The following is a 27,333-nucleotide window of genomic DNA, read 5'->3' as shown; positions in this document are numbered from 1 at the left end:
AGGCCATGTGGGGATGGCAGTGGCCGCCCTTGTCCCAAGGGCCCAGTATGTGAGTCTCCTGAGTGCTGGCTTGGAAAGGACAGGGGATTTGTCCAGCCTCATGCTGAGGCTCCTGGAAACATGCAGACTTCTGCCCTCTGTATCCGGAGTCATCCTGGGACAGGGGGAGCCGTCCTTTGGGTGAGCTTGAAGGGCAGAGCTGGGCCACTGTGTGGATGCACCAGGAAGACCTGTGCCGACCCAACTCAGGCTGGCCTCACTCCAGAGTCTAGCTGTGTCCAGCCAGGGGCCTTGATTTCCTGGGGAATGCCTCAGAGGCTTGGGAGTGGGGGCCTGAGCTGGGTGGGCTCTGGGACCCTCCCTTCAGCCCATGGAGCCCTTCATAGTTTGGGGTTCTGCATAAGCATGCTCTGTTCCACTGCCAAGAAACAGGTTGAGAGCCCCTGCAAGTGACCAGTGATCCCCAGCTGCCCCGGGTGGGGGCCTTGGAGTCACCGGGAGCCTGGGCCCTGCCTCCTGGGGTGCTGGGGCGACAACCTGCACAGGGTCCTGGACTCTGCACTTCCCAAGGGCACTGCAGTGACCGTTGTCCCTGCAGCTTGGGTTAAGTGGCAGCCAGGACTCCTCCACTGGGCTGCTTTTTTGGTTGATGTAAGTTGGGTTTTGGAGAACATTTGGTTTGCACTCAGGGCTCTGTGGCTAAAACCTGTTCGAAAGCCACTGGCTTACATGGTCCCCAAGGGCCATCCTGGCTCTGGGATTTCCTCCTCCAGGGCTGCAGAGATGGGACACCATAGGGCAGTGTCTCCTCCCTAAATCCCCAAGCGCTGGCGTGAGCTCCTGGCTGTGTCTACACATCGGTTCTTCATCCAGCTGCCCCTGTTTCATGGCTGAGGTGGGGTCCCCAGGCCCACGTTTCTTCTCGGTGACTCAGGGTCACCAAAGCAGACACCGTGTTGACTCAATCTTGGTGCTGTGCCAAGGGCACGCTAAGGAGACATCACACGTACTGAGTTCTTTTCTGTGTTAAAGGTAGTGATGTCTGCTCGTGGGGACGGGCACAGTTGAACTGGCCTTGGGGCTTTGAGCGTGTGAGAAGAGAGCAGTTCTGAAAGTCTCGCCTTTCTAGAAAATCATACTGGGGACCGCGTAGTATGACTGTGAGCTGGACATTCCGCAGAGTGCTGGCCTCGGGGCAGGCCCACCTGGGCTGGACTCCCAGCTCTGTCGAGTGTTGGGTTTGGGCCTCGGGCACGCTGCTCTGCTATTTCTCTGTCTTAGCGTTTCCATCTGTAAAACGGGATCACAGATGTGGCTGCTTCATGAGCTGTGGCAAAGGTTCCATGAGGTCGAATGCAGTGACACACCAGCACACTGCCTCCCTTACAGGAAGCCCTGGCTTAATGTCAAATGCAGTTGTTCTGGATATTAATCCAGGGTCAAGGCAAGCAGAAAGGCAGGACAGAGCCCCACAACCCAGTGCAGACAGCAGAAGAATGATCAGAGCAGCCACCTTCTGCGGAACGAGATGGGCCTGTTAGAAGAAGCCGGGAGTAGGTGTGAAGGTGGTGGAGATTCTGCTGAACCTGCAGCTGGCTCTGCGTCAGGTTCCAGGAAGCTGTAGCCTGAGGCTTTCGTAGAGTAGGGCGGGTGCTTGGGTCCTGCTGGCACAGCCAGATTTTGCAAGTTATTGAGACACACCTTCCGGGCACACTTCTGACCAGACCTGCCTAGATGCCTGGAAGGAACTGCGGGCGCAGGAGCCGTCCTCAGCCAGGCAGGAGGCAGCTTCTGGGCTATTCCGGGGAGCTGGGGTTAAAAGCTGCCTTGGGGTCACACGGGCTGGGATCGAGTACTGGTTTTGCCTTTTGTTGGTGGGAGGATCGAGGCAAAACAGGTGAACATTGATGAGTTTTAAGACTCATTTGTCAAACATGGGTCACAGTAAGGCTACCTGCAGAGCTGCAGGGGAGGTTCTGGGCTTGGCCTGGGCACCTGCCAGACCCGCCCCCACCGCTGCCTGTTGTTCTGTGGGTTGAGGCCCTGCCTTGGGTTATTTTTGTTGTTGTTGTTGTTTTTTTTTTTTTTTTTTTTTGAGACAGAGTCTCGTTCTGTCGCCCAGGCTGGAATGCAGTGGCGTGATCTCGGCTCACTGCAAGCTCCATCTCCCGGGTTCACGCCATTCTCCTGCCTCAGACTCCCAAGTAGCTGGGACTACCGGTGCCCACCACCACGCCTGGCTGATTGTTTGGTTTTTCAGTAGAGACGGGTTTCATCGTGTTAGCCAGGATGGTCTCGATCTCCTTGTGATCCGCCCCCCTCAGCCTCCCAAAGTGCTGGGATTGCAGGTGTGAGCCACTGCGCCCGGCCCCCATAGTGCTGGGATTGCAGGCGTGAGCCGCTGCACCTGGCCCCCAAAGTGCTGGGATTACAGGCCTGAGCCACTGCACTCGGCCCCAAAGTGCTGGGATTGCAGGCGTGAGCCACCTGCACCTGGCTCCCCAAAGTGCTGGGATTACAGGCCTGAGCCACCGCACTTGGCCCCAAAGTGCTGGGATTTGCAGGCGTGAGCCACCGCACCTGGTCCCCAAAGTGCTTGGATTAAGGCCTAGCCACCGCGCTTGCCCCAAAGGCTGGGAGTGCAGCGTGAGCCACCGTGCCCAGCCTCCCAATTGTGCTGAGATTACGCCTGAGCCACCACACTCGGCCCCAAAGGCCTGGATTGCAGGCGTGAGCCACCGTAGCCGGCTCCCAAAGGCGGGATACAGGCCTGAGCCACCTACACTCGGCCCCCAAAGGCGGGATTGCAGGCATAGTCCACCATGCCCAGCCCCCAATAGTGCTGAGATTACAGGTCTGAGCCACCGTGTTGGCCCCAAAGTGGCTGGGATTGCAGGCATGAGCCACCGTGAACCCAGGCCTCCCAAAGTGTCTTGGATTACAGCCTGAGCCACCACACCTCGCCCCCAAAGTGCTTGGGAGCAGGCAGAGCCACCGTGCCCCAGCCTCCCAAGTCTGGGATACAGGCCTGAGCACCACACTCGGACCCCAATCGTGGGGGATTGCAGGCGTGAGCACCGTTGCCCAGCCTCCCAATAGTGCTGGGACCCAAAGTGCTGGGATTACAGGCCTGAGCCACCACGCCCGGCCCCGGGGTTTTAATGTTTGTCATGCAGTCGCTTTTTTGTGCTGTGTCAAATCTTTGTAATTTCTAGTGTGTTCTGCTGTAAAGATTCAGGAAAAAGCTTTATTTTATCTTTAAAAAATTAGGATCCTAAAACAAATAGTGCTTCGTTGATATTCTAACTGAGCAGGAAAGGCTGTTTTCCCAAAAGCAGACGTCTGTGAAGAGTCCCTTACCACAGGAAAGCGCTAGAAATCCGTGTTCAGGGCTCCACTGTTTCCCAGTGGTGAGATCTGTTTCCCAGTGGTGAGATCTCGGGTGAGTTGTCTAACTGCTCTGAGACTCAGTTTCCACATCTGTAAAATGACAATAATAGTATCCACCGCATTTTTGTGTGTATGTGTATGTGTGAGGCACCGTGAGAATTAATCCAGGAAAAATGCCTATGAGTGGCCGACAGCAAACATGCCATAGTTTACCTACTTTATTACCAAAGAATGAAAGTAATGTGCAGTTTTCAAAAGGAAATGCCTCTTGAATGTAGGAGGCTGTTTTCCTACCCCGACTTGTTCTTCCAGGGAACGGTGCAGGTCTCACGCTGCAGGTGGTGCCTGGCAGGCTTCTGGTCGAAACAGTAGGTCACAGATAGGTTCCGAATCCTGTGTTTCTGGTGAGCCATTTTTTCCTGTCGTGGAATTCGATTGGAGCCAGAGTGGCTGCCAGGAACGAGAGGTTTTTATTGACCGCAAGTTTTTAATGGTCTGGAGGAGGTGTTTTCCTAGCCCCAGAGTTTCCTGGCTGTTAGCTGTGCTCACGTTGGAAAATTGGACCTGTCTCTCTTAATGAAGTCCAGCAGGATCAGCGATGCCTTCAACTGCCCCAAGCATCTTTTCCTTTTTCTTTTTCTTTAACAGCGTGAGGAGGAAGTTCGGTGAGTTGGCCTCAGAGTCCCAGCCACCTTTTGTCTCATTGCACGTGGAAGAGAATTTCTATCTGTTTTGAAGTAAAAGTGATTTATCTCTGCTTTCCAGCGGGCTCCACGTAACAACACCTCCCATCTCAGCTGCTTGGCTGCTCTAGAAGGCTCTAAAAACGAGGGGCTGGCACTGTTGAGACATATTCCTCCAGCAGCCCCAATCTTCCCCTGGAAGGACGACTTTCGCTCTTTCAAAGCCAATCTGTTCTGTGCTTAGATTGGTACCAAACAGGGATTTACCGAACTCTAAGAGAGTTCATTTAAACAGGGACTGGGGTTTTTCCTGGGGTGTGTGTGGCTCCACAGAGGCCCCCTTTGTCCAAAGTGATGCACCCTTGAGGAAAAGGGTAGACAGAGACTCTCAGGGCCAAGACACATGTGTCTCCCGCAGTGCAAGGCCAGTGCTAACGGCTGGTGCTGTGCCCGCCACCTCCCTGGGTATAGACGTGGGGCCTGAGTGTGTGGCCTTGGCCATGTCAGCAGACCCCTACGCCTGTAGACCAGCCCCTCACTGCCTCCCAGTCCCTGTGTCTGGTTCTAGCCGGGCAGCCTTGCCATGCAGGGGAAGTGGGACACTGCCGTCCCTCACAGAGCCATGCATGAAGGAAGTGATGGGCATGGAGGGCGTGCTGCTGGCAGGTCCCCCCAGCCTTGGACTTCCTTCCCTGCTGGTGACTTGGAGCCCCGTGTCCTCATCTGTAAAATGGGGCAATAGGGCCAACGCTGTTGAATTTCGGGTTGGTGAGATCAAATCTGTGTTAGATGCGAGTACCTCCAAGGGCCGCAGAGAGCCACCTTGTCCTGGGTCTTCGGCAGTGAGAGCTGCTCTCTGGCTCATTGTCAGTGGTCATCTGCCAGTGACAATGGGCCAGAGGTGGCCCGCCGTCCACAGTGGCACTGTCCTGAGCTGTCTCTTTTCTCAGCTTTTCTGGACTCCCCTTATGAATTAGATGCTGTGAGTCCTGCTGTAAAGATGAGACCCCTGAGCCCTCAGGAGGATGGAGCCACTGAGAAGCCCATGGGGAAAGAACTGGCTTAGGATCCCACCAGCCCCAGCTAGGGCGAGTGCTCCAGGGCGCCTCCTGCTGGTGCATGCACCTGCCATCACAGCAGACCCTCAGCAAGGTGTGGATTCGCAGGCCCCTGTCCTCCTCCCCCAGCAGCGTCCCCCTGTGGAGCTGGCAGGAGACCCCCCTGGCATGGGCTCTGTCTCCTAGGATGGGGTGGGATGGCCAAGCTCCTCTCATGCTGCCTGTTCCCAGGGTGAGTATGCAGGGGGTGCCTGGGACATCGTCCTGTGTAGTTCTCATCCCAAGTCTTGTCCCTTCTGGATGTGCCAGTGCCCTGGGGCCAGCACTGGTGTGGGAGGAGGACTCAGGGCATAGCTCCCCAACCCCCAGGTTTCCAGAGATGCTGGGCAGGCCCAGGACCACTGTGCAGGAAGTGGGAGGCAGAGGGGCTGTCCCCTCCCCCCCAAATACAGGAAAGTCTTTTGATCCAGGGCATAGTCAGGAACAAGCTTTGTGTTTTCGGAAACGTGGCCTCAGTGGCCAGGGAGAGCGTGGGGCATCCTGCAGAAGGTGGGGATGGGTGAGTTACCTTCACAGGCAAGGAGAAGGTGGATGGGAGAGCAGTCAGGGCCCACCCCCACTGTGCCACAGAAGAAGAGAGTCTTGCTGCCACTTCACAGCTTGGGAAGCCAGCACCAGGGAGGTTGAGTCACTTGCCTAAGGTCACTCAGCAAAATGACAGCAGATTGGGACCTCAGAAAACATGACATGACCATCCCCAGCCTGGAAGGGATCCCAGGGATGTTGTCCTGGGAAGTTCTCATCCCAAGTCTTGTCCTTTCTGGATGTACAAGTGCCCTGGGGCCAGCACTGGTATGGGAGGAGGACTCAGGGCATTGCTCCCCAACCCCATCCTTGGCCATCCCACCCCATCCTAGGAGACAGAGCCTATGCCAAGGGGTTCTCCTGCCAGCTCCACAGGGGGACGCTGCCGGGGGAGAAGGACAGGGGCCTGCGAACCCACACCTTGCTGAGGGTCTGCTGTGATGGCAGGTGCAGGCACCAGCAGGAAGCGTCCCGGAGCACTCGCCCTAGCAGGAGACTAGACTCAGGCTGGCCTGACAGCACTGTGGGCCCCTGCCTGGCGTTCTGTTCTCATAGCCCTCCCTGCACAGGCCCTGAGGACCCTGGAGTCCCCTGGCCTGTGGAGTCTGTGAAACTCTGGAACCTTCCAGGAAGAGCCAGCGTAAGCTGTTAGCAAGGGCAGAGGGCCCAAAAGTGTCTCTCCTGTGTGTGACAGGTGACCTGGACCCGCCAAGCCCCTGTCCCAGCACCTTCCCCAGCCTGGGATGGGCAGCACAGGGCTGCCTGACTGTTGATCTGGAGGGTTCCATGCACCCCTCTAGAGTCTCACCTCATCTGTGGGACCTGAGCGGGCCAAGTGATCCACGTCGGGGAGGCTGGGAGGTGGGACTAAGAGGGGGCCTGGGGTGCCTCTGCCTTGAGGTCTGCCGTGAAAGGCCCCTCCCCTGGTGAGCTATGACCAGGAGCTGCCGTGGAGGGGATGAGAACTGCGCTGGGGGACGGCCGGCCAGCGAGTTCTGGGCCAGGAGCCAAATGTGCTTTTAAGCTGTTGAAGGTTTCAAGGGGCAACAAGGCCAAACGGACTATAAACTCCAGCTCTCCCTGCGGAACCCCTGGGTGCTGGCGGGAAAGTGATGGCGTCGGCTCCAAGCTCGAACGGTCCTCCGTCTGTCAGCCTTTGAAAAACACCAAGCGGTTTACCTAATCCCTGATTCCCTTTTTCCAGGGGCCTGGCTTTTCCACTGACATGTTCTTTCTGGAATTTCGCTCTCCCGGGGCAGGAGTGGGGCCTGTGCTGAGGGGGCCTTTCTCAGCCGTCCACGGAGGTACCCTGGGATTGCTGTGAGTGGGAATGTCCCCCAGGGCATCAGGCCCTTCAGTGTCAGGGCCTCGAAGGGGAGAGCAAGGGCTTTGTTAGAAGCCCAGGTCCACGTTTGCTGTAACTTCCCAGACCGGGGCCCTTGGAGCCTCTGGACCCTTCCAGAACTACCCTACTGCTCACTGGCTTGCTGATGGCTCCCTGGGCTGCCTGTAGGATGCAGCAGGTAGGACTCAGGCTTGGGTCTAGGGCGGCTCCGGAGCCCGCAGCCCATCACTGGGCAGCCGGGGAAGCCCCTGGGGAGGGAAGCGCAGCCGCGAAGGTGAGCAGACTTCCCGGCTCGCAGGCGGGCGAGACTGGGCGCTGAGCTGTGTGCAGCTGGCGGCTCCTGGGACACGAGGGGACACGAGCCTCCACTTGATGAGCCGTGTTCCCCTGTGAGAGGAGTGGGGAGGTGTCCGGGAAGGGAGGGCTTTCCCCGCCTTGGAAGCCGCCCAGAGGGGCACATTTGCAGGGCTGGCTGGGCCAACTCTGACTTGGGACATGAGATGGATGTGATGTGTGTACCTGGGTGGGGCAGGGCACTCCACCACCTCGGGCAGCCCCAGGCACCCTGCTGTGTCGTCTCTGCGCCTCCATCCTCACTGGCCAGGCAGCGTAGATGGGCCAAGCGTCCCTCTGCCAGGGCTTCTCGGGGGCAGTGTATGCCTGCCCCTCCCGAGTCCTGGCCCAAGCCCCTGCTGCTGCCTGCCCAGTGCGCCTGCCATTGCAGCTCACTGCGACTCCCTGGCGGGCTCTGGTGCACCTGCACTGACACAGGGCACTGTCACCCGTCTAGGTCCTCGGTCCAAGACCCGCATCTACCCAGCCCTGCTGTCTCCTTAGCATCCACTGGTACTTTCTGTAGGAGCCACCTCCACTGTCTCAGGCTACCTGTGTGGCAGCCCAGACCCCACCCTGGCAGTGATGAGGCAGCCCCTGGCAGTGGAACACTAGAGGGTGAAGGGCAGAGGCCCCTTGTCACGTCTTCAGCTCTGCCCACTTTGCGGAGACCTCCTCTTGCTCCTGGAAAGGACAGGGACATTGCACTCTGCATGATCTCCTGGGACTGCTGCAAGCAATTGTCACAGCCTGGTGGCAAAACAGCAGAGATTTATCCTCTCCCAGCTCTGAGGCCAGAATTCCAAGATCGAGGTGTGGTCAAGGCTGTGCTCCCTCTGAAGGCTCTAGCGGGGGGCCCTGCCTGCCACTTCCAGCCCCAGGTGGCTCCAGACACTCCTTGGCTTGTGGCCGCGTTGCCCCAGCCTCTGCCTCCATCTTCACACGGCCTCTCTTTTCCCCCTGTGTCTCTCCTCTGTGTGGCCCACAAGGATACTTGCTGGATTTAGGGCCCACCCTAATCTAGGATGTTCTCATTTCCAGATCCTTCATTCCGTCTGCAATGATCTTATTTCTGGACAAGGTCACCTGTGGATCTAGTTTCAGGGAGTTCCGACCTGGACGCGTCCCTCGGGGCCATCAGTCAGCCACTTCCCTACACCAGCATGGAAAAGGGGTTTTCATCTCTTAAATTCCCACAGAGCACATGTGCTTAAAAGTGAGCCTCTGGGCATGCATATGAGCCTCTCGCACAGGCTTCGAGGTGGGCTGCTGAGCTGTGCCTGACTGAGGAGGGGCAGGTGGGCCACCTGGCGGTTGGCCAAGCCCTGCAGGCATCTCCCTGGTGCAGTAGGTAGCTGCCTGGCTGACTGGAACCAGTGTGTAGTTTGGCATTGGGGTGCAGTTTGGTATTGGGGTACATTTTCATTTGCAGTTCTGGTCTAGGGAGGCCTGAACAGTGAGTGAGTGACGCCTGGACTCCTCCCTACCACAGGTGGCTGGTGACCCGCCTGGCAGGTGCCAGTGACCCTGCTGGTGATCTGTGTGGCACCCAACAGGGAGGGGTCTAGAGACCCCACAGAGCTGGGCAGGGCCTGCCTCTTCCCATGTGCTGTGGGGTCTGGCTCCTCCTGCTGCCTGGCCCGAGTTTGGGCTTCAGGTTTGTTCCATGGAAAATGTGAGCCACAGACCCATCTCCCAGCCCAGACAGGAATGATGTCATCTTGGGGAGCCGGCCTTATCCAAGGATATCTTGCTGGGCTGATGGTGGATGTTCTGATCCACAGTTCCCAGAAGACGGCACCGAGGGGCTCTGGGAAGGGACGCATGATGCTGGAGGGTCTCTGGAGGGGGGTGCCCAGGGCACACAGGGCTGCGGTGGAGGGGAAGCAAAGGGGCAGGGTGTCCCCTGTGGGAGGACCCAGTGACTGGGGGAGCCGCCCACCTGAGCGGAGGAGCTGCCATCAAGTGGCCAAAGGGCGAGGGGGCCCACGAATGTGATGTCCGTCTTCAGCACCATGGCCAAGGGGCATCTGAGGGAGCCACAGTCAAGCCCCAGCCCTCCATCCATCCTTCCCACGGTTTTAAGCCAGCCTGAACCTCAGTTTCTTCAGCTGGAAAGTGGGGATGTCAGGCTTGTGGTTGCGGATGAAAGGGGGCAAAGCCGGTGCGGCCAGCCCTGTGGTCACTCAGCGAGGTGGCAGGTGCGCCGCTGTGTGCTGGCAGGCTCTCCTGCTGGTGCCTGGGACGGTGGCTGTTATGATGATGAGGATTGTGGTTATGGCGATTATGTGGTATTTTCATGGCATCGCCGTCAGTGCCATTAACCCTGTCTCACTGAAAGGAGTGTGAAGCTCAGTGGGCAGGTGGGGGAGCCAGGACCCAAGCCTGCTTCCCATCAAGGTGCCCTGTTTGTTGGGTGCAGTGGTGGGGGAGGGGCCCCATTTTGGGTGCAACAGTGGGGAGGGTCTCCATTTTTGGGTGCAGTGGTGGGAGAAGGGCCCCGTTTTTTGGGTTCAGTGGTGGGGGAGGGGACCACTTGGTGGGGCAGCCACACGGGAGGCCAGGAAGGAAGCTCCCACAGCTGGCCTCCGCCTTCCATGGCCGTGTGCCTCTGGGCATGAATTGCTCAGTCGGCCCTTTGGTGCCTCGAAGAAGCCCCTGTGGGCCTGTGGAGTCAGCTTAGAGGCCGGGTTGGCTCCATTTCCTGTCTAGGGGAGGCCACCTAGCTCTTCCTCAGACCCAAGCAGACAGTCCATGTGGCCAGGCTGGTGACACCCCACTTGCAGAGCCTGGGTGCTGTCCTGTAGACCATGTGGCTGGGGTGTGGGCCTGTGTCTTGCCAGCCAGGTGTGCTAATGAGTGAGTCTTGATCGCAGAGCACATGGAAAATCCGTCTCAGAATCACTTTTCTGCCAGCACCCTCTGGTCTGTTTGAAAATCCAGCAGTTGGGAAGGGCTGCTCTGTTCTAACACTGCACCCCATGGGCCCAAGCACTAGGCGGATGGGGCACTGGGGGCTGGTGCAGTGGCCACCGCTTGTTCAGAAAACCCAAGGCTCTGAGATGGAGGAGCCAGAGAGGTAACACCACCTGCCTAAGGTTACACAGCTGGGAACAGGCAGGGTAGGACTTCAGCCCAGGCCTAGATCTTTCTGGGTTGAGTTCCCATACTCAGATGAAGAGGGGCAGGGCTTGGGGTCCCAGACGGGAGACTTCTGCCTGGGTCCTGTCTCCTTATTCTCATAGCCTCTTCTTGCATCTCCTGATCCAAGTCCCCGCTCTTCAGTCATATCTCCTGTGTCCCCTTACAGCATCTCGTTCTCCAGCCCCATAGAGTCAGTGTCTGGCCCTCCCCGCAGGTGGATGGCCCTGGGCCTGAGTCTTACCCGCCCTGGACTCCTGGGCCTGTCTGTGAGTGCCCGACAGGACGTGAACCCCTTTACCCTGGCCCCTTCCTGTCCCCTCCTGCCTGTTCCTGCTCCTTCCCCTCTTTCCTGTCCCCTCCTTCCTTCCCCTCCTTTCTGCCCCTCCTTCCTATCCCCCTCCTTCCTGCCCCCTTCTTCCTGTTCCCCTTCTTCCTTCCTCCCTCTTTCCTGTCCCCGCTCCTTCCTCCTTCCCTTCTTCCTATCTCCCTTCCTTTCTTCTCTCTCCTTCCTGTCCCTCCTCTTCCCTTCTTCCTTCCTCCCTCTTTTCTGCCCCCTCCTTCCTGCCTCCCTTCTTCCTGTCACCCCTCCTTCCTGTCCCCCCTTCTTCCTTCCTCCCCCCTCCTTCCTGACTCTCTTCTTCCTGTTCCCCTCGTACCTTCCCCTTCTTCCTGTGCCCCTCCTTCCTGTCCCCGCCTTCCTGCCCCTTCTTCCTGTCCCCCCTCCTTCCTTCTTCCTTCCTTCCTGTCTCTACTTATTCCTGTCCCCGTTCCTTCCTTCCCTCCTCCTTCCTGTTCCCCCTCCTTCTTATTCTCCCTCCTTCCTGTCCCCCTCCTTCCTATTGCCCCTCCTCCCTTCCCTCCTCCTTCCTGTCCCCCTTTCTTCCTGCCCCCTCCTTCTTGTCCACCCTCCTTCCTAACACCCCTTCCTGTCCCCGCTTCTTTCTGCCTCACTTCTTCCTGTTTCCCCTCCTCCCCTCCCCCTTCCTTCCTGTTCCCCTCATTCCTTCCCCTTCCTTCTGCCCTCCTCCATCCTGCCCCCTCTTTTCTGCTTCCCTTTCTTCTTGCCCTCATTTTTCCTGCCCCTCTCTGGCCCCAGACCCTGGCGCTTCTCGTGTTCAGCCCTGAGTTGCTGCTTTTTGTTCAAATGGCCCCACCCTGTCCTCTGCTGGGGTTTCCTTGACCGTGGGGACCAGGTCTCCCCTGGACACCTTTGTCCAGGTGCTCCCAGCCCACACCCATCCTGACTGTGTCTGCAAGCCCATCCTCCAGAAGGACCTGTGGGTGACCAGGCTGCAGCCGGGGACTCCCAGCGCTTCTGGAGCCCTGGACTCTCCAAACAAGGCATGATTCCCGCCACGCCCCGCGGCCTCTCTCCAGAGCCCTGACTGCCTGCCGTCCATGCCCGTGGGAGGCTGTGTGTTTGGAAATATGTTTTGGAGCTGAGAAGTGCAGGTTTTCCTGCGAGCTAGCCACGTGGCCTCACCCTGCCTCTCTCATGTCCAATAGTGAGTGTTGCCCTAGAGGCAGTCTGAGCCATGCCTCGGGATGTCTGAGCAGGATGTCTGGGCCCCACCCCACTGGCTTCATGCTGTCAGGGAGCCTGGGTCACAGGCTCATTTACTCACCGCAGGGTGTGATGGCGGGGAGAGTGTGGAGCAGCCTGGCTCCTAACGTAACCCCGGAGCACTCCTCCCTCCCGGCCTGCAGCCACAGCAGGGCTGTGTGTGCTCCACAGGGAAGTGCGGGTCCTCCTGATGATGGCAGATTTGCAGGGACACCCGGGAGTCGCATCTGTCACTGTCCCCATCACAGGTGAAGCCATCTTACTCTATTGGTTGACAGAATGAAGACTCAGAAGGTCTTTCAAGCTGGGACTATGCTCTGGAACTGAGGAAATGAAATTTGATCAGGATAAACATGAGCTTCTGCCCTTGGTTTCAGAACAATCAATTGTACAAGCACAGGGCCAGGAGAAGTGGCAGGTGTTTTATATGAAAAAGATTTAGGGGTTTGTGGGTGTCAACCCCATTAATGAACATCAGTGTGGTGCGGCGGCCACAGGAATGCACGGTCACAGGGGGCGTTAGGGACGGAAGGCAGAGTGATCTCAGGTCTGGAAACTGTGCTGAATGGAAGCTGAATAGAAAGAACTGGGGTCTGAACCCGGGACAGAGAAGGTTGGTGGAGTGGTGAGTGGGTGGGTGGCCCAAGTGTGGGGTCTTGTCCAGAGGAGAGGGGATGAGACCATGGCAGACTGAGGCCAGTGAAGGGATGTGAACCTTGTACCAGCCACCTTCTCCTCCAGGCCCAGCTCTGAGCAACCTCCCTCATGACCCCTCTCCTTGACCTCCCAGGCAAAGTCTGTTGCCACCCAAGCCATCTCCCTTGAGATTTAGAGTCAGAGACACAGATTTATTCGTCTTTATGTTCCTAAGACTTATCAGAGAGATGCAAAAAATACTGATTGAATGAACAAAAGGATGAGGAATCAGAATTGGCTGCCTTTCTGCAGGCCTTCATGCTATAGAGGAGTATTCGGAAAAGGCTGGTGTGCCTTTCTCAGGGATCAGGACTGTTGATGGTGGTGGTGGTGGCAGAGGAGGTGGTGGTAGTGATGACGGCAATAATGATGCTGATGGTGGTGATATTAATGGTGAGTACGATGATGATGATAACAGTGCTGTGGTGGTAATGGTCATGATGATGGTAGTGATGATGATGGTGGTCATGATGGTGCTGGTGAAGGTGATGGTGAAGTTGATGGCGGTGGATATGCTGATGATGGAGATGGTGGTTGTGGAGAGGTGGTGATGGTGGTGGTGAATGTAATGATGGTGATGATGAGGGTGTTGGTGGTGATGATAATGGTAGTGGTGGTGGGGATACTGCTGATGGTGATGCTGGTGATGGTGGTGATGGAGGTAGTGGTGGTTGTGATGATCTGGTACTGTGGTGGTTCTATGGTTTTGGTGGTGGTGGTGGTGGAGGTGATGCTGGTGGTGGTGATAGTGAAGGGGATAGTTGTAGCGATGATGGTGATAGTGGTAGTAGAGGTGATGGTGATGTTGGTGATCCTGGTGGAGGTGGTGATGCTGGTGGTGATGATGCTGGTGATGGAGGTGATGGTCATGGTGGTGGTGGTAATGCTGGTAGTGTGGTGGTTCTATGGTTTGGTGGTGGTGGTAGTGATGCTGGTTATGGTAGTTGTAGAGGTGATGCTGGTGGTGGTGATGGTGGTGGTGGAGGTGGTGGTGGTGATTCTGGTGATGGTGGTGGTGGAGGTGATGATGGTGATGGTGGTGATGCTGGTGAAGGTGGTGGTGGAAGTGATGTTGGTGGTGGTGGGGATGTTGGTGAAGGTGGTGGTGGAGGTGATGGTGGTGGTGGTGATGCTTGTGGAGGTGGTGGTGAAGGTGGTGGTGGTGATGGTGGTGGTGGAAGTGATGCTGGTGATGGTCGTGGAGGAGGTAATGGTGGTGATGGTGGTGATGCTGGTGATGTGATGCTGGTGAAGGTAGTGATGGAGGTGATGGTGGTGGTGATGCTTGTGGAGGTGGTGATGAAGGTGATAGTGGTGATAAAGGTGATTGTGGTGGTGTGATGCTGGTGGTGGTGGTGGAGGTGATGGTGGTGAAGGTGGTGATGCTGGTGAAGGTAGTGGTGGAGGTGATGGTGGTGGTGATAGTGATTTTGGTGAAGGTGGTGGTGGAGGTGATGGTAGTGGTGGTGATGCTGGTGGAGGTGGTGGAGGTGATGCTGGTGGTGTCATGGTGATGGTGGTGTTGCTGGTGAAGGTGGTGGTGGAGGTCATGGTGGTTATGCCGGTGATGGTGATGGAGATGATGGTGGTAGTGGTGGTGTTGCTGGTGAAGGTGGTGGTGGAGGTGATGGTGGTTATGCTGGTGATGGTGGTGGAGGTGATGGTGGTACTGGTGGTGATGCTGGTGGAGGTGATGATGGAGGTGATTGTGATGATGTGATGATGGTGAAGGTAGTGGAGGTGATGATGGTGGTGGTGATGGTGATGGTGAAGATGGTAGTGGAGGTGAAGGTGGTAGTGGAGGTGATGGTGGTGGTGGTGGTGATGCTGGTGGAGGTGATGATGGAGGTGATTGTGATGGTGTGATGATGGTGAAGGTGGTGGTGGAGGTGATGGTGGTGGTGGTGGTGATGGCGATGATGGTAGAAGTGGTGATGGAGGTGATGGTGGTGGTGGTGGTGATGGTAGTGGTGAAGGTGATGGTGATGCTGGTGGTGGTGATGGTGGTGGTAATGATGTTAGTAGTGTGTTGGTTCTATGGTTTTGGTCCTGGTAGTGCTGCTGGTGGTGGTCGTGATGCTAGTAGCGTGGTGGTTCTGTGGTTTTGGTGCTGGTGGTGGCCGTGGAGGCTGTGCTGGTGGATGCTGATTGCTCTGGACAGTGTTCTGGTGCAATCCCGTTTAGTCCTTTGCTTCGTGAGGTAGATCTTATTATCCTATTTTATCAACAAATGGAGACCTGGAATAATTAGTCATATGCTGACATCCTCACAGATGACAAGGGAGGGATCCAGTGCCCCGGCCTCCTGTGGTCAACGCCTTCCCTGTGCCATTCTTCTCTGGGCAGTCCTGCCAAGGGTCAAGTGGCTTCCTTCTGGGGAGCCTGGACCGAGTGAATGTCCCCTGTGCTCAGCGATGCCCCGTGTGTCATAAAACAGTGTCTGCAGGCCCACTGCTCCAAAAGTCCAGATGTGGAGAAGGAAGGAACAGCTCAAGTATGCACTGCCCAAGCCACAAGTGCAGGCCTTTGTGAGGTCGCCACCCTTTGGATGGCGAGTCTTTGAGGAGGTGGACCCACACCCTTTGGAGAGAGCAAGTCTTTGAGGAGGTGGACCTGCCCCCCAGCCCCTGCCATTGGTGCTGCCATTTTGTCCGTTGGTCTAGAGATGAGGCCCCCCTTTCCCCGTTTGCTGAGCTGACCCTTTAGTCCCTGTGGGTGTGCATGAGACTGTGACCTGATCATGCCCCTTCTCTGCACACGTGTCCTGCCCCCATGATGGAGACACAGATGTGTCATTTTGCAGCCTCCACCCAGAGCTGTTGTGAGTAGACTTGACCCTACGCGTCTTGGGCTGGTGGCTGCAGGTGAGAATTGGACTGGGACAGGAGGCACCGAGCGAGGACATGGCGGGGACAGCAGAAAGTAATTTCCAACGACATGAAAATATTTCTCTAACACTCTCGTTAATAGTGTGAAACTCGTTCTCACAGGTGCTGTGAAAACCATGGAAAAAATTATTTAGACCTCACTGGCTTGGGGGCATTTTGTTTTCCCATTTTGTGTGACTCACGGATGAAAAATATCAAAGCGAGATTGTAAATGTGACTGGTTTGGGCCCATGGCAGCTGGAATGGGGGAATCTGGTGGTCTCCTACGTGTGCAGTGCTATGGATGTCAAGGAAGTGGCTTGTGGAGAAAGGGGCACCGGTGGCATCTGGCCAGGCTGCTCTGGCCGTGTCTGTGAGAATCTGCCGGGCCCAGCAGGAGGGAAGCCTTGTGCGTGAGACTGCTAATGACGGTACCATACTTGCGGGGAATGCGGTCATGTTCTTAGCTCCTGTTTCAGAGCCCAGGGCCAGACTCTACCCTCCCAGCAGCCTCTGGGGCCAGCGTTGTTCCATCCCCAGCTTCAGAAGGGGCAAGCATGGTTTAATGTGGTTTGTGAACATGCCTGAGATCACTCAGCCAGCAAGGGGCAAGGTGAACCCAGCTCCAGGCCCTGGCACCGCCTGTGACTCTCCCTGCCTCTGTCCCTTCCAGTCAGCGTGCTAACTCAGCTGGGCTGGGTTTGGTATGGCAGGTTGGACAATGTGCCCGCCTGCCGGGACAGGGGAGGTATGTGGCAGGGCTTGGCAGTGGCACAGCAGTCTCTCCTGGACAACATGCTTGCTGACCGCTTCTCCCACAGCCTCGAATGAGAAGAGTTTGTCTTAAATAATTTGTGTCTCTCTGTTTACCAGCACGAAGCACTCTGGCTAAAATCAGGTGATAAAATCTGCAGGACAAGCAGAGTGCTCAGCTGGGATTCCTGTGGAACCTGTTTCGGTTGGATGAGGAGGGGGCCTGGGTGCCAGGCAGTGGTGGGGGGCTGGCTCACCCCAGGGATGGGGGGATTGGGTTGAAAGAGTTGAAAGGAGGACTGCACGATTAAATGGCAGAGGAGGCACTGAGCATGCGATTAGAGGGAACAGCATCAATAGAAAGCAGGCCGGGCTGGGGGCCCTGGCCACGGGAGCCTCTAATTTGGTGAGCCCTGTGTTTCCCGTCTCCATGGCCCCAGGCTTATGAGGCTCTCCAATGAAAACTTTGCAATTTCCTCAGCTCACAACAGAAACGCAGCCTGGATACAGTCTCATTAGTTGAAAAGGCAGAACTGATTCTCTCAGCAAAATGCTCCCGTCTCTGCCAGAGCCAAGGACAACACGCTCCCGCCGCGGCCGCCGACCCATCTTCCGTCGAACGCGGCCGCCAGCTGTGACGTGGGCAGAGGCTCCACAGCGGAGTGGAGTGGACGTAATGACCCTGGCCTGGTGGCAGAAACTTCCAGGGCACTTGAGTGACCCAGCAGGGGGGCAGAAACCAGGAATGTAAAGGGAGAAACAGTGGTCAGTTAGCAGAGCGAGGGATGGTGTGAAAACGGCTGCCACCTGCTTTTTTGGGCAGCCACAGGGCCAGCTGTGTGGGGCAGCTGGTGCTGGGTCCTGGCTTTGAAAGTTAAATGGAGTGGTTCAGGGGCTCAGCCCGGGAAGCCAAGACATGGAACAGGAGAAGCCTGAATCCGCCAGGTGAATTGGGCAGGTGCCTGTCCCTGCTCCTAGGGCTGTGTGGGCGACGGGACAAGGTTGTGGGAACTGGGAGCCTATGGCCGTTCTGAGTGTAGGATGTGTGATTTGGCACAATGGCCTTGACTCCAAGGTGGGCAGCTCTGGGGTGGGGACTGTGGGGGCTGAAGGCGGAGACTCAGGAGCCCCAGTCAGCCCTCTTCCCATCTGCCCTGCGAGAGTGGCGCTGCCTCTCAGACCCTCCATTGCTGCATCTGTGAAATGGGGATGAGAGAGTGGAAAGGAGGCCTTGCCTTCCTCCTGGAGGGGCTGAGAGCATGGGAGTAGGGCCAGACCTGTAAGAAAAGTCCCTTTTGCTGAGGCGTGAGGTAGGGCTGGATTGCCAAGTGTGGAACACCATCTTCCCAGCGCAGGGGCCGATACAGGCGGTGACCCTGCAGGATTATCCAACATGTAAACACAGCCCTTTCACATGGAGTGGGGAAGTGGGAATGGGATGGTGCTTAGGACCAGCAGCCTCAAGGACCTGCGGGCGTTGTTAAGGGAGGGGACTGGGTCCCAGGCACCTCGGGGCCATCTCCAGTGCTGTGCCAAGGGCCCATGTGTGTCACACACACGCACTGCCTTTTACACATATGCGCACAAGCATGCCCATACATATTAGCATATGCATAAAAGTGGCATGCATGACCATTCACACTTGCACATGTATGTAGTTACTGTGCACGATGGACAGTATGCATTTGTTTTTTTTTTATGTCATGCACACACACCACACACATGAATGCAAAAACGTGTGCACAGTACACCATTATGGCTTCATGGTGCAGTGCACACCTGCACCCCACCATGGTACTGGACACATGCGCACACAACACGTGTGCACCACACACAGTCACACAGCACACCAGGCACCCCAGATCCTAGTGCTTGGCCTGCAAGAGGGGGCCATGGGCCCACAAGTGTGGGTTGTTGGATGTGGCCTTCCCTGCGCTCTGGTGGGTGTTTGGCCCTGCAGGAGGGGCTGGAAAACAGCGGAATGAAGTGCAGGTGAGACACAGCACCTCAGCATGCTCAGTGCTCATCTCATGGCCTGGGCAGGACACGGGCAAGGCAGTGCATCATGCTCCATATCCTGGGTGGCGATTGGCCTCTGCCTTTCCAGGGCAAGGGGGCGGCTCAGGAAGGAGGCAGCTGCCATCATTGGTAGGAGGATGGAGGATGGGGAGAAAGGAGCAATGAAGGGTGGAGAAAGGGGCGTGTCTGAGGAAGGTCGGGAGTGACATCTATTGCCCTGCTCAGGGATGGGGCATGTGCCGTGACACCTGGCAGGTGGATGTGACATCAGAGGAGAGCCATGGGCCACTGCTGGGCAGGGCATCAGGTTGGCTCCATGTGCTTGTGTGCCAGGGGCTCTGATGGCACCTGGGAGGGGAACTGTGGGGACCATGGGCCTTTCTGAGGTCGTGGTCAAACTGCTTGCAGGTTCTTGGGGTCAGAGCCCACCTGTCTGAGAGGGCAGCTGCAGCTAAGAAATTCCTGGGGTGCCTCTGTGCCTCAGGAAGGGTCAGGGCATGGCTCACGGGACAATTCTGACCTACAGCCAGCCTCTTAGAGGCCCAGGGTTGGGTCCTGGAAGGCTGCAGGCTGAGGTCTCCCTGGGGTTTCTTTGGCTGTGCATGTGCATTGTGACCCAGCCCCAAGCTCCAGTTTCCTGTCCCTGTCCCCTGAAAAACCATGAGCACACTCAAGCCCAAGCAGGGGCTGCCCACCAGCCCCTGGCCCTTTTTCCAAGCCGCCAGCACCTCCCACCAGCCAGTGCCGGGCAAGGCTTCGCCAGGAGAGGTGGCTTCGTTGTCCAATTTTCCTGGTCTGTAGTTTGGAGCTTGGTTTCGTATCACAGGAGGCATTGTGAAAATGCTCTCAGCATACAACATGAAGTTATGATCCTAGTTTTGTATTTGAAAGACTGTGTGTGCCAGCTTATAGTGGCCAGGGTGGCGTGCCCTCTCCAGCACCGTGGGGAGTGGCTGCCGGAAGCCCTGGGTTGAGAAGGGTTCTGAGGGCACCAGAGCGGATCTCTGCCTAGGGCTTTCTTGAGCTTCAGGCAGAGCTGTGTGTCTGGTCCACACAGCCTAGAGGGGGTCAGGGGAGGCTGAGATTTCCTGTGATGAAATGGGGAGATGGTGGCTTCCAGGGGCTGGTTGCCTGGCTGGTAGGTGGTTGGGCTGGACGTCTCCACATGGCAACCTGGCTTCCAGAGAGGAGCTGACTCTGAGTGAACGTTCCAGAAGGAGGAGCGCAGGCTTGGGAACTGCCTGGGTACCACTGACAGAAGGAGGGGCGTTCCCGCATCCACAGCTGCCTTTGAGGTCTGTGAGGGGCGGCTCCAGTCCTGGCTGCATCTTAGAATCTCATGAGCATTTATGGCTCCTGAATCCCAGGACCCCCCAGACCCACCCCATGGGGTCTCTGGGGGTCCCAGCGTTCCACGGGTGTCACCTGCTGGGTAGGACACAGTGTGTGGCTGCCTGTGAGTATCAGGGAAGAAGCTTCTCTCCACCCTGGACCCATCACATCTTTTACCAGGACGGTGATGGACATGGGTCTCAGGGGTACAGGAGGACTTCAGTGTGGCCCCCACTGTCCCCATCCAGGGACCCCACGGTACCCCTCAAGGGTCCCCTCAACTATCCCCATCCAGAGCTGTCAGGTGTCCCCCCCATGGCACCCCTATCCAGGGCTGCCCAGGCTCCCCCATAGTACCCCATCTAGGACCACCCTGTAACCTCCCCATTGTACCCATACAGGGTTGCCCAGGACCCCCCATGACCCCATTAGGGCTGTTCAGTGCCTCTCGTCACCCCATGGCACCCCATGACTGTGTTTGGATCCCATCACTATCTTGTCTTTGCTCTGAGCAGTGGAATAGCCACCAACCCACAGCCCCGAGGGCAGAGCTGGAAGTCCCATGCACCTGGGCCTCTGGACTTGCAGGAATCAGGTGGCCCCAGGGGCAGCCCAGGGCAGAGGCAGGTATCTCACTGGAGTCCTGCAGAGTGGGTTACAGCCTTTTGCGTCAGCTTCAGCTCCTCCTCCTCCCAGTCCTTGTAGGGGTCTGCTGGGGGGCAGACATGGGGGTGCAGACATCACGGAGCCCTTTCCTCAGCCCTGCCTGGGAGGTGGCACAGAAGCAGTGAAAGCTCGTATAGCCGTGGGGCTGGCCTGTGGGAGCCTGCTGGGTTTCAGTCTTGGAGCCTGGAGCAGATCCCTCACTACGGCCCCATCTGCCTGGGGTCCTGCAGAGAAGCTCCTGCTCGTCGATAGCCTTGCTGGGCACCCAGGTGTTCAGGGCCCCCTCCCTCACCTGCATGTGTAGGGAAGACGCAGTGGGTGGGCTGGAAAGAGCCCTGGGCCGGGACCCAGGTCTAGAGCGACCCTGCTTCTGCAGCACTCTGAGCCCAAGCCTTAGCACCTGTGCCTCGATTTCTCCTTCTCCACGGGGGTAGTGTGGGCTGGGCAGACCCTTGCCCTTTGGCAGTGATGCCCACAGAACACACGGGCTCTTTCTAGTGTGAAAACCCACTTGAGGATTTGGTGGGGCACTGATTCGAACGAAGCAGGTGCATTTGCAGAGGAGGGGACACTGCATGAAGAGGCCTCATGCCCAGTCCTACTTATTACCTATTCATGGCTGCAATCTGGGGGTGTGGCAAGCAGGCCACAACGTAGGGCTGGCTGAGGGCCAGGTCAGCCTGGGATCAGAGTACAGGGCACCTGGGGACACCTCAGGCTTTGTCCCCCTTTGTGGGTGTTCATTACCTAGCCTTGGGCCCTGATGGTCATGCGGGTGTGCTTGGGTGCTGTGTGCCCACATGCACTGAGACCAGCACTAGCACCTTATGCAGCACCTGCAAGGTATGGCTGCCGTGCTGGACACCCTTGGGTACGGGGGTGTGCCGGACACACCCATGATCCAAGGAGCTTGGGGCTTCCGGGGAAGCAGAGCTGGATCCAGGGGTGCACCAGGGCCCAGGACCACAGCTGCCCCTGAAGGCCCCCGAGGCTTCTCTTCCTTCTTTGAAGTGCCTTTGGAGAGCATATATTCAGATGTCAAATTACCAGTTGAAAGGAGAACATATTTTATTTGAATTGGATGAAATTTGATCCAGAAGTCATGTTGCTTAATAAAAATATGTGGTTTTGATTCACTGTTCCTCCTTGTCTTCTGGAGAATTTGAAACATGGGCCAGGATCCTCTGATGCGGGAGAGAGAGAAGGAGAAAGAGGGAGGGAGAGGGAGAGGGAGGTAGGGCAGGTGGGCAGCTGTGCTGGCCTCAGGGGGTGGAGAGTAGGGCATCCCGTTTGAGGGTTGGCGTCGGGGAGGGAAGGTGTGAAATGCTGAGGGCTGTGCTCATCGGGGCCTCACTCTTACTTCCTCCTCAGAATGCCCCCAGTTTACTGTGATGAGGTCTCGGGGCAGGGGGCAGCAGCAGGTAGCCATCTTCGGTCACTCCCCGTCCCCGTGCTCTGTCCCTTTGTGGGCCACAGCCCCCGAGGTGAAGTCTGGAAGGAGAGGTATCTGTCACCCAGTGCCCTCCTCAGCCCGGCAGATGCCCCAGCCCAGGGAACAGGTGCAAGCTCAGCTCCCGACGACCACCAACCCTCAGCGGCTTCCTGCACCACTGTCCCGAGGTATCCTGCAGAGAGGAAGGACCTGGGTTGGAGGGGCTTGGCAGTGCTGTCCATGATGTGGGGGGATGCTGGGGGTTACAGTCCCTGAAACTTCAGATGAGGCGGTAGGTACGTGGCAGCCAGGGACGCCCCATGCTCTGCGACTGAGGCCTGCGGGAGGAGCACCCGTCTCTGTGTGTGCTGCTCCATCTGTTCTGAGATGTGGGGACAGGGGAGACAAGACTGGGTCAGCTAGTGTGGGGGACCCCGCTGCACGCATAGGTTCCAGGTCCTGGCCACTGCTTCTGTGGTTCTGCAGTTGGGGCCAGTGATGTCTCCTGTCACAGCCCCTTCTTTCTATCTGTTAAATGGAGGTGACAGAAATTTCCCTTGTGAGTCCTGAGTCCTGCAAGGGAACGGGTGCTGGCATGCACCCAGGCACTGGGCAGACCTCAGAACCCTGGCTGCACTCTTCTGGATGGGGTGAGGCAGGGGCAGGTTGGCAGAAGGGCTGTGGCTGGGCTGTGGCACAGTGGTGCTGAGAAAGGTGGGTCCATCTGCCTGTGACCCAGAGGCAGGTATGGATGTGGATGTGTGGCTGAAGTCAGGAGCAAGAACATTCCACCTGGCAGAGCTGCCTGGAGAGTCGGGTGGGCTTGGGAAGGGTTCTGAGCTCCTCGCTCATCGTTTGAGGTTTTTAAACACAGGTTGGGGTCACCCATGGTAACCATAGACACATACCCCACTTTCTTCCCCTTTTTGGTGCTGAGATCCATTTCCTGTTGAGCCCCGAGGTCCTCCACTCGGATCCTGCCTCGCACCGCTCCCTCCGCTCTCAGGAGCACTGTCCTGGCTGCTGTGGCCTCTTCCCTGCCACCCTCTCACACCTGCTGTTGGGCCCCACCCTGCATCCTGCGTCAGCCCTCTGCTGACGCCCAGTTCCTCCAAACCTACTGCCCACTCAGGGCTTTTCCTGAGCCCACACCTTCCCCCATTGACCTCAAAATCTTTTGCATTACTTATTGAGTGCCTTCTGTATACACAAGGAGTTTTGCCTGGAGGACTCCACAGCTCTGTGAGATGAATGCTGATGTTTTATGCTAATTTTTTCAGAGAGAAAGCAGGGAGCAGAGAGGTGTGTGTGAGCAGGCTCATCCCAGGCCACAGAGCCAGGCAGCAGCGGAGCTGGTGTGCGGGCCGGGCCTGTCTGGCAACACAGAGCTTGCTGCTTTTCCGAGTGTGCCTGCGGGCTGGGGTTCCCTCCGCCCCACCCGTGTGCGCAGTGGTTGTGATCCTCCCACCCGCTCCATCCAAGTCTCAGTGCCTGTCTTGCTGTGGCCAGACCCTCACACCAAGGGTCTTCGTGGAAGAGAGCAGCCCTCGGAACAGTGACGGGTGTGCGCAGAGAGGTCACAGCTGTGAATGTCCCCAGCCCTTCCAAGAACACTGGCACCCTGGGGCTGAGGGTGACTCACCAGGGTCAGAAGTACACAGCACAAAGCCACACCACAGCCACCGCGGCTGCAGGCCAGAGTCTTCATGGCAGAGACCAAGCTGTCACTAGACTCCTCCTGGCCCAGAGAGGGTCCTTGGCGGGGGGAAGGTGGTGCCTCTGCCTGGATAGAGTGAAGGCTCGGATGAACCAGGCTCGGATGAACCATGGAGAACGTGCCATCCTCCAGATGGAGTTGGGCACCCTGACCCTGCAGCCCGCTGGTTACTGTGGCTCTGGAAAAGTGTGCAGATGTGATGCAGGGTGGCATGATGGGCTCCAGACCCAGAACACTCAGCACCTGGCCCTGCCTCAAGTCCCCTTGCCTGCAGCGCTGTCTCCAGTGACAGGATTCCAGCACCCGGACATGCTACTCCATGTTTTTTCCCTCCCTTGAATGCGGTGCGGTGTGTGGTGGTTGGAACTTTGCAGGCTGCCTTGGGCTGATCCTGCCCCACCTGCTGGGGGACCCTGGACAGGTGACCTCACAGGGCCTCGGTTTCCCCTGCTGTAGAGTGGGGATTAGTCAGACACAATTCATAGGGTTCTTGAGGGCACAGAGAGACCACATGCAGGCTCTTTACCTAGTACTTGATCTGTGGTCAACATGATCCTAAATCGTCATCACTGTCATTACAGTAATCATTACTTATTGGTCGGCTTCTATGCATCTGATTATGATCAAAAGATCCTCTGCTTTGGAACACCCAGGGTGCTGCCAGGGTGACACCTAGCATGCCTGTCACCTCTTTTTTTTTTTTTTTTTTTTTGAGACAGAGTCTCTGCTCTGTCGGCCCAGCTGGAGTGCAGTGGTGCGATCTCCGCTCACCGCAAGGCTCCCGGCCTCCCGGGTGTTACGCCATTCTCCCTCCTGTCCTCAGCCTCCCGAGGTAGCTGGGACTAACAGCGCCCGCCACCACGCCCGGCTGTATTTTTGGTATTTTTAGTGAGATGGGGTTTCACCGAGGTAGCCAGGATGTGCGTGATCTCCCTGACCTTGTGATCCGCCCCTTCGGCCTTCCCAAAGTGCCCAAAGTGCTGGGATTACAGGCGTGAGCCACCGCGCCCGGCTGCCTGTCGCCTTCATCTCTGCAGATAGCATTTATGAGACCCGCATTTCTTATTCCTAGTAGCAGCCCTTTTGTTCCTCCTCTGCGCACATCGTGGTGAGAGAATAATGAAATAAATTGTCTACACATCGTGGTTAGAGGAAGAAGGAATACGTGCTCGCATGCTTTTCCTGGCTGACACAGTCAGACTGTAGGCTGCTGGCAATGAACCCCAAAGTTTAGTTATTAGCAGCGTGGATTCATCCTCCCTGTAGTGTGGGTCAGTCCTTCCTTCCCTTTTATGGTTGTATAATATTCTGCCCTATGTGCATACCACACTCTTTTTATCCATTTATCTGTCGGTAGGCATGTGGGTTGCTTTTATCTTTGGGCCATTGTGACTAATGCTACTATGAACACTTGCATACATTTATTTGTTTGAGTACCTGCTTTGTTTGGAGGGTGAACTGATTTGGGTGAATTGTTTATGCATCTGTTTCAGTTCCTGAGATTGGAATTACTGGGTCATATGGTAATTCTAGTTTTAACTTTTTGAGAAACCAGACATCACCTCTTTAAAAGTACTCTCTCCCCCAGTGGTTGAGGGGTAATGGCAGAGGAGGCAGGGTACCTCCAAGCCCTCGGGGTCTAGGCTGGGTGAGAGTACAGGCTGTTTCTCACAACAGGCAAAAACTGCCAGCATTGTACTGGCATCTGGCAGGTGTTTAACAGGTGTCTGATAAATGGATGAGTGAATGGGTGGTGGATTGATGGGTGGGTGCATAGATGGGTGGATAGACAGATGAATGGATGGGTGGATGGGTGGAAGGATGGGTAGAGGGATGGACAGATGGATGGAAGGATGGATGTACCTAGATGGATAGATAGATAGATGAATTAATGAGTGGATAGATGGCTGGGTGGATGGATGGACAGGTGGATAGGTAGATGGATGAATGGATGAATGGATGGATGGGTGAATGGGTGGAAGGATGAGTGGATGGATGGATAGATGAATGTAAGGATGTATATTTGCAGATGGATGGATGCATGGATGGATAAGTGAATGAGTGGACGGATGGAGGAGTGGATTGATAGAGGATTTAATGGATGGATGGATAGACAGATGAATGGGTGAATGGATGAATACATGGATGGATGGGTGGATGAGTGAATGGATGGATGGGTGAATGGATGGAAGGATTGGTAGATGTAGATGGAGAGGTGGATAGATGGGTGAGTGGATGAATGAATGAGTGGATGGATGGATGGGTAGATGGATGAGTGAATGGATGGATGGATGGATAGATGGATGGAAGGATGTATATATGCAGATGGATGGATGCATGGATGAATGGATGAGTGAATGAGTGGACAGACGGGTAGATGGATAGAGGGTTTATGGATGAATAGATAGACGGGTGAATGGGTGAATGGATGGGTAGATGGATGGATGGGTGGATGAGTGAATGGATGAAAGGTAGATGTAGATGGATAGGTGGATAGATGGGTGAATGGATGAATGAATGAGGGGATGGGTGGATGGATGGATGGGTAGATGGATGAGTAAATGGATGGATGGATGGTTGGATGGGCCAGCCTAGCTTGAGTGTCTTTTGTGAGTGGCAGCTTCTAGGGAGAATGTTTGACTCTGAGGACAAGCTTGTCTCGTGGCTTGGTCTGGACTTTGCCCTGCTTCAAGGCATGGGGCTGTGTCTCCCAGGTCCCCATGCTAGTGCTCTGTGAGCTGCTTTTTCATGCGCATCTGTTCTTTTCCAGGGTGACATCCAGCAGCTGCTCTTTGTCTCGGACCACCGGGCAGCTTATGATTACTGCGAGCACTATAGCCCTGACTGTGACACCGCAGTACCTGACACCCCACAGTCACAGGACCCCAATCCAGATGAATATGTGAGTTAACTCTGGCCGGGATCTTGGGGGGTGAGAGCAGACTACTTGGGATGGTTGGCGAAGGGACACATAAGCCATGGGACCCTTATTTTAAATAAATCCATTGGGTGAGAATTCAGAGGGACCCAGGAGGTAAACATTGGAGTATCTGACTCACTTTACTAAATAGCACTGCCCAGAATGATAGGGTCACAGAGTCTGTCATCAATAACCCTCTCCTTTAACCTTTTGAATAAGCTCCTTGATGATGAATACCCAGTGCTCTCTCACCCTTGGGCTTGACCTTCATGGGGTATTTGTGAGCACCGATGCCACAGGTGTACCCCCACGGACTCGATCCACTGGAGGGGCCATGTGCAGCTCGCCAAAGAGGACGGAGCCTGGGCTTGTCTACTGTAGAATGGCCAGCCCTCGAATCCTTTGAGTGTAGAGTGTGCTGTAGAGTGGCAGCCACGTGCCTGACACCTTTGTCCCTCTTCCTGGGATCCGCCATGTCCGTGGGTCAGCTTTCCTCCCCCTGCCACCTCACACTCTCGTGGCACTGCAGTTTATCTTATTTGCAGTTCTTTCTGTCACCTCTGCATGAAAATGCTCTCCCGTGCCCTGGGCCCATTGCCTCTCATTTCTCATCCGTAATATTAAATCCTGTTTATTTCTCCTTGGGTCTTCCTTCTTTCACCACCAGTCAGGAGAGAAGGAAGGGTAGCTTTCAGGAAGCTGTGGAACCCCGTGGCCCAGGCCACATCTTACGAACTCCAGGAGGGGCTGGACAGAGCTCCTAGCTGAGTCCCTGCTGCCCCGGCCTCCTGCCAGTCACCGCCCAGCTCCTGGTATGGGAATGGGCTCA

The 27,333-nt window shown here is 56.5% G+C and overlaps 1 protein-coding gene across 4 annotated transcripts in view; it reads left to right on the top strand.

Moving 5' to 3' along the window:
- The window catches only part of COL5A1 (collagen type V alpha 1 chain), a 162,424-nt gene that overhangs the window by 11,733 nt on the left and 123,358 nt on the right, over positions 1 to 27,333 (top strand). For 3 of the 4 annotated variants that reach the window (XM_017848837.1, XM_017848826.1, XM_017848819.1), the window contains exon 5: positions 26,355 to 26,486. In XM_017848837.1, coding sequence (XP_017704326.1) covers positions 26,355 to 26,486 — 132 coding nt within the window. Of the gene's footprint in view, positions 1 to 7,106; positions 7,240 to 26,354; positions 26,487 to 27,333 lie in introns of those variants that run through there. The other variant, XM_017848848.1, reaches the window with a different exon arrangement.

This window comes from Rhinopithecus bieti, unplaced genomic scaffold (assembly GCF_001698545.2).
Source record: "Rhinopithecus bieti isolate Rb0 unplaced genomic scaffold, ASM169854v2 scaffold_2205, whole genome shotgun sequence".
In the NCBI taxonomy this organism is placed as follows: Eukaryota; Metazoa; Chordata; class Mammalia; order Primates; family Cercopithecidae; genus Rhinopithecus; species Rhinopithecus bieti.
The sequence above is the reverse complement of the archived record's forward strand: the minus strand, read 5'-3'. Positions and strand labels throughout refer to the sequence as shown.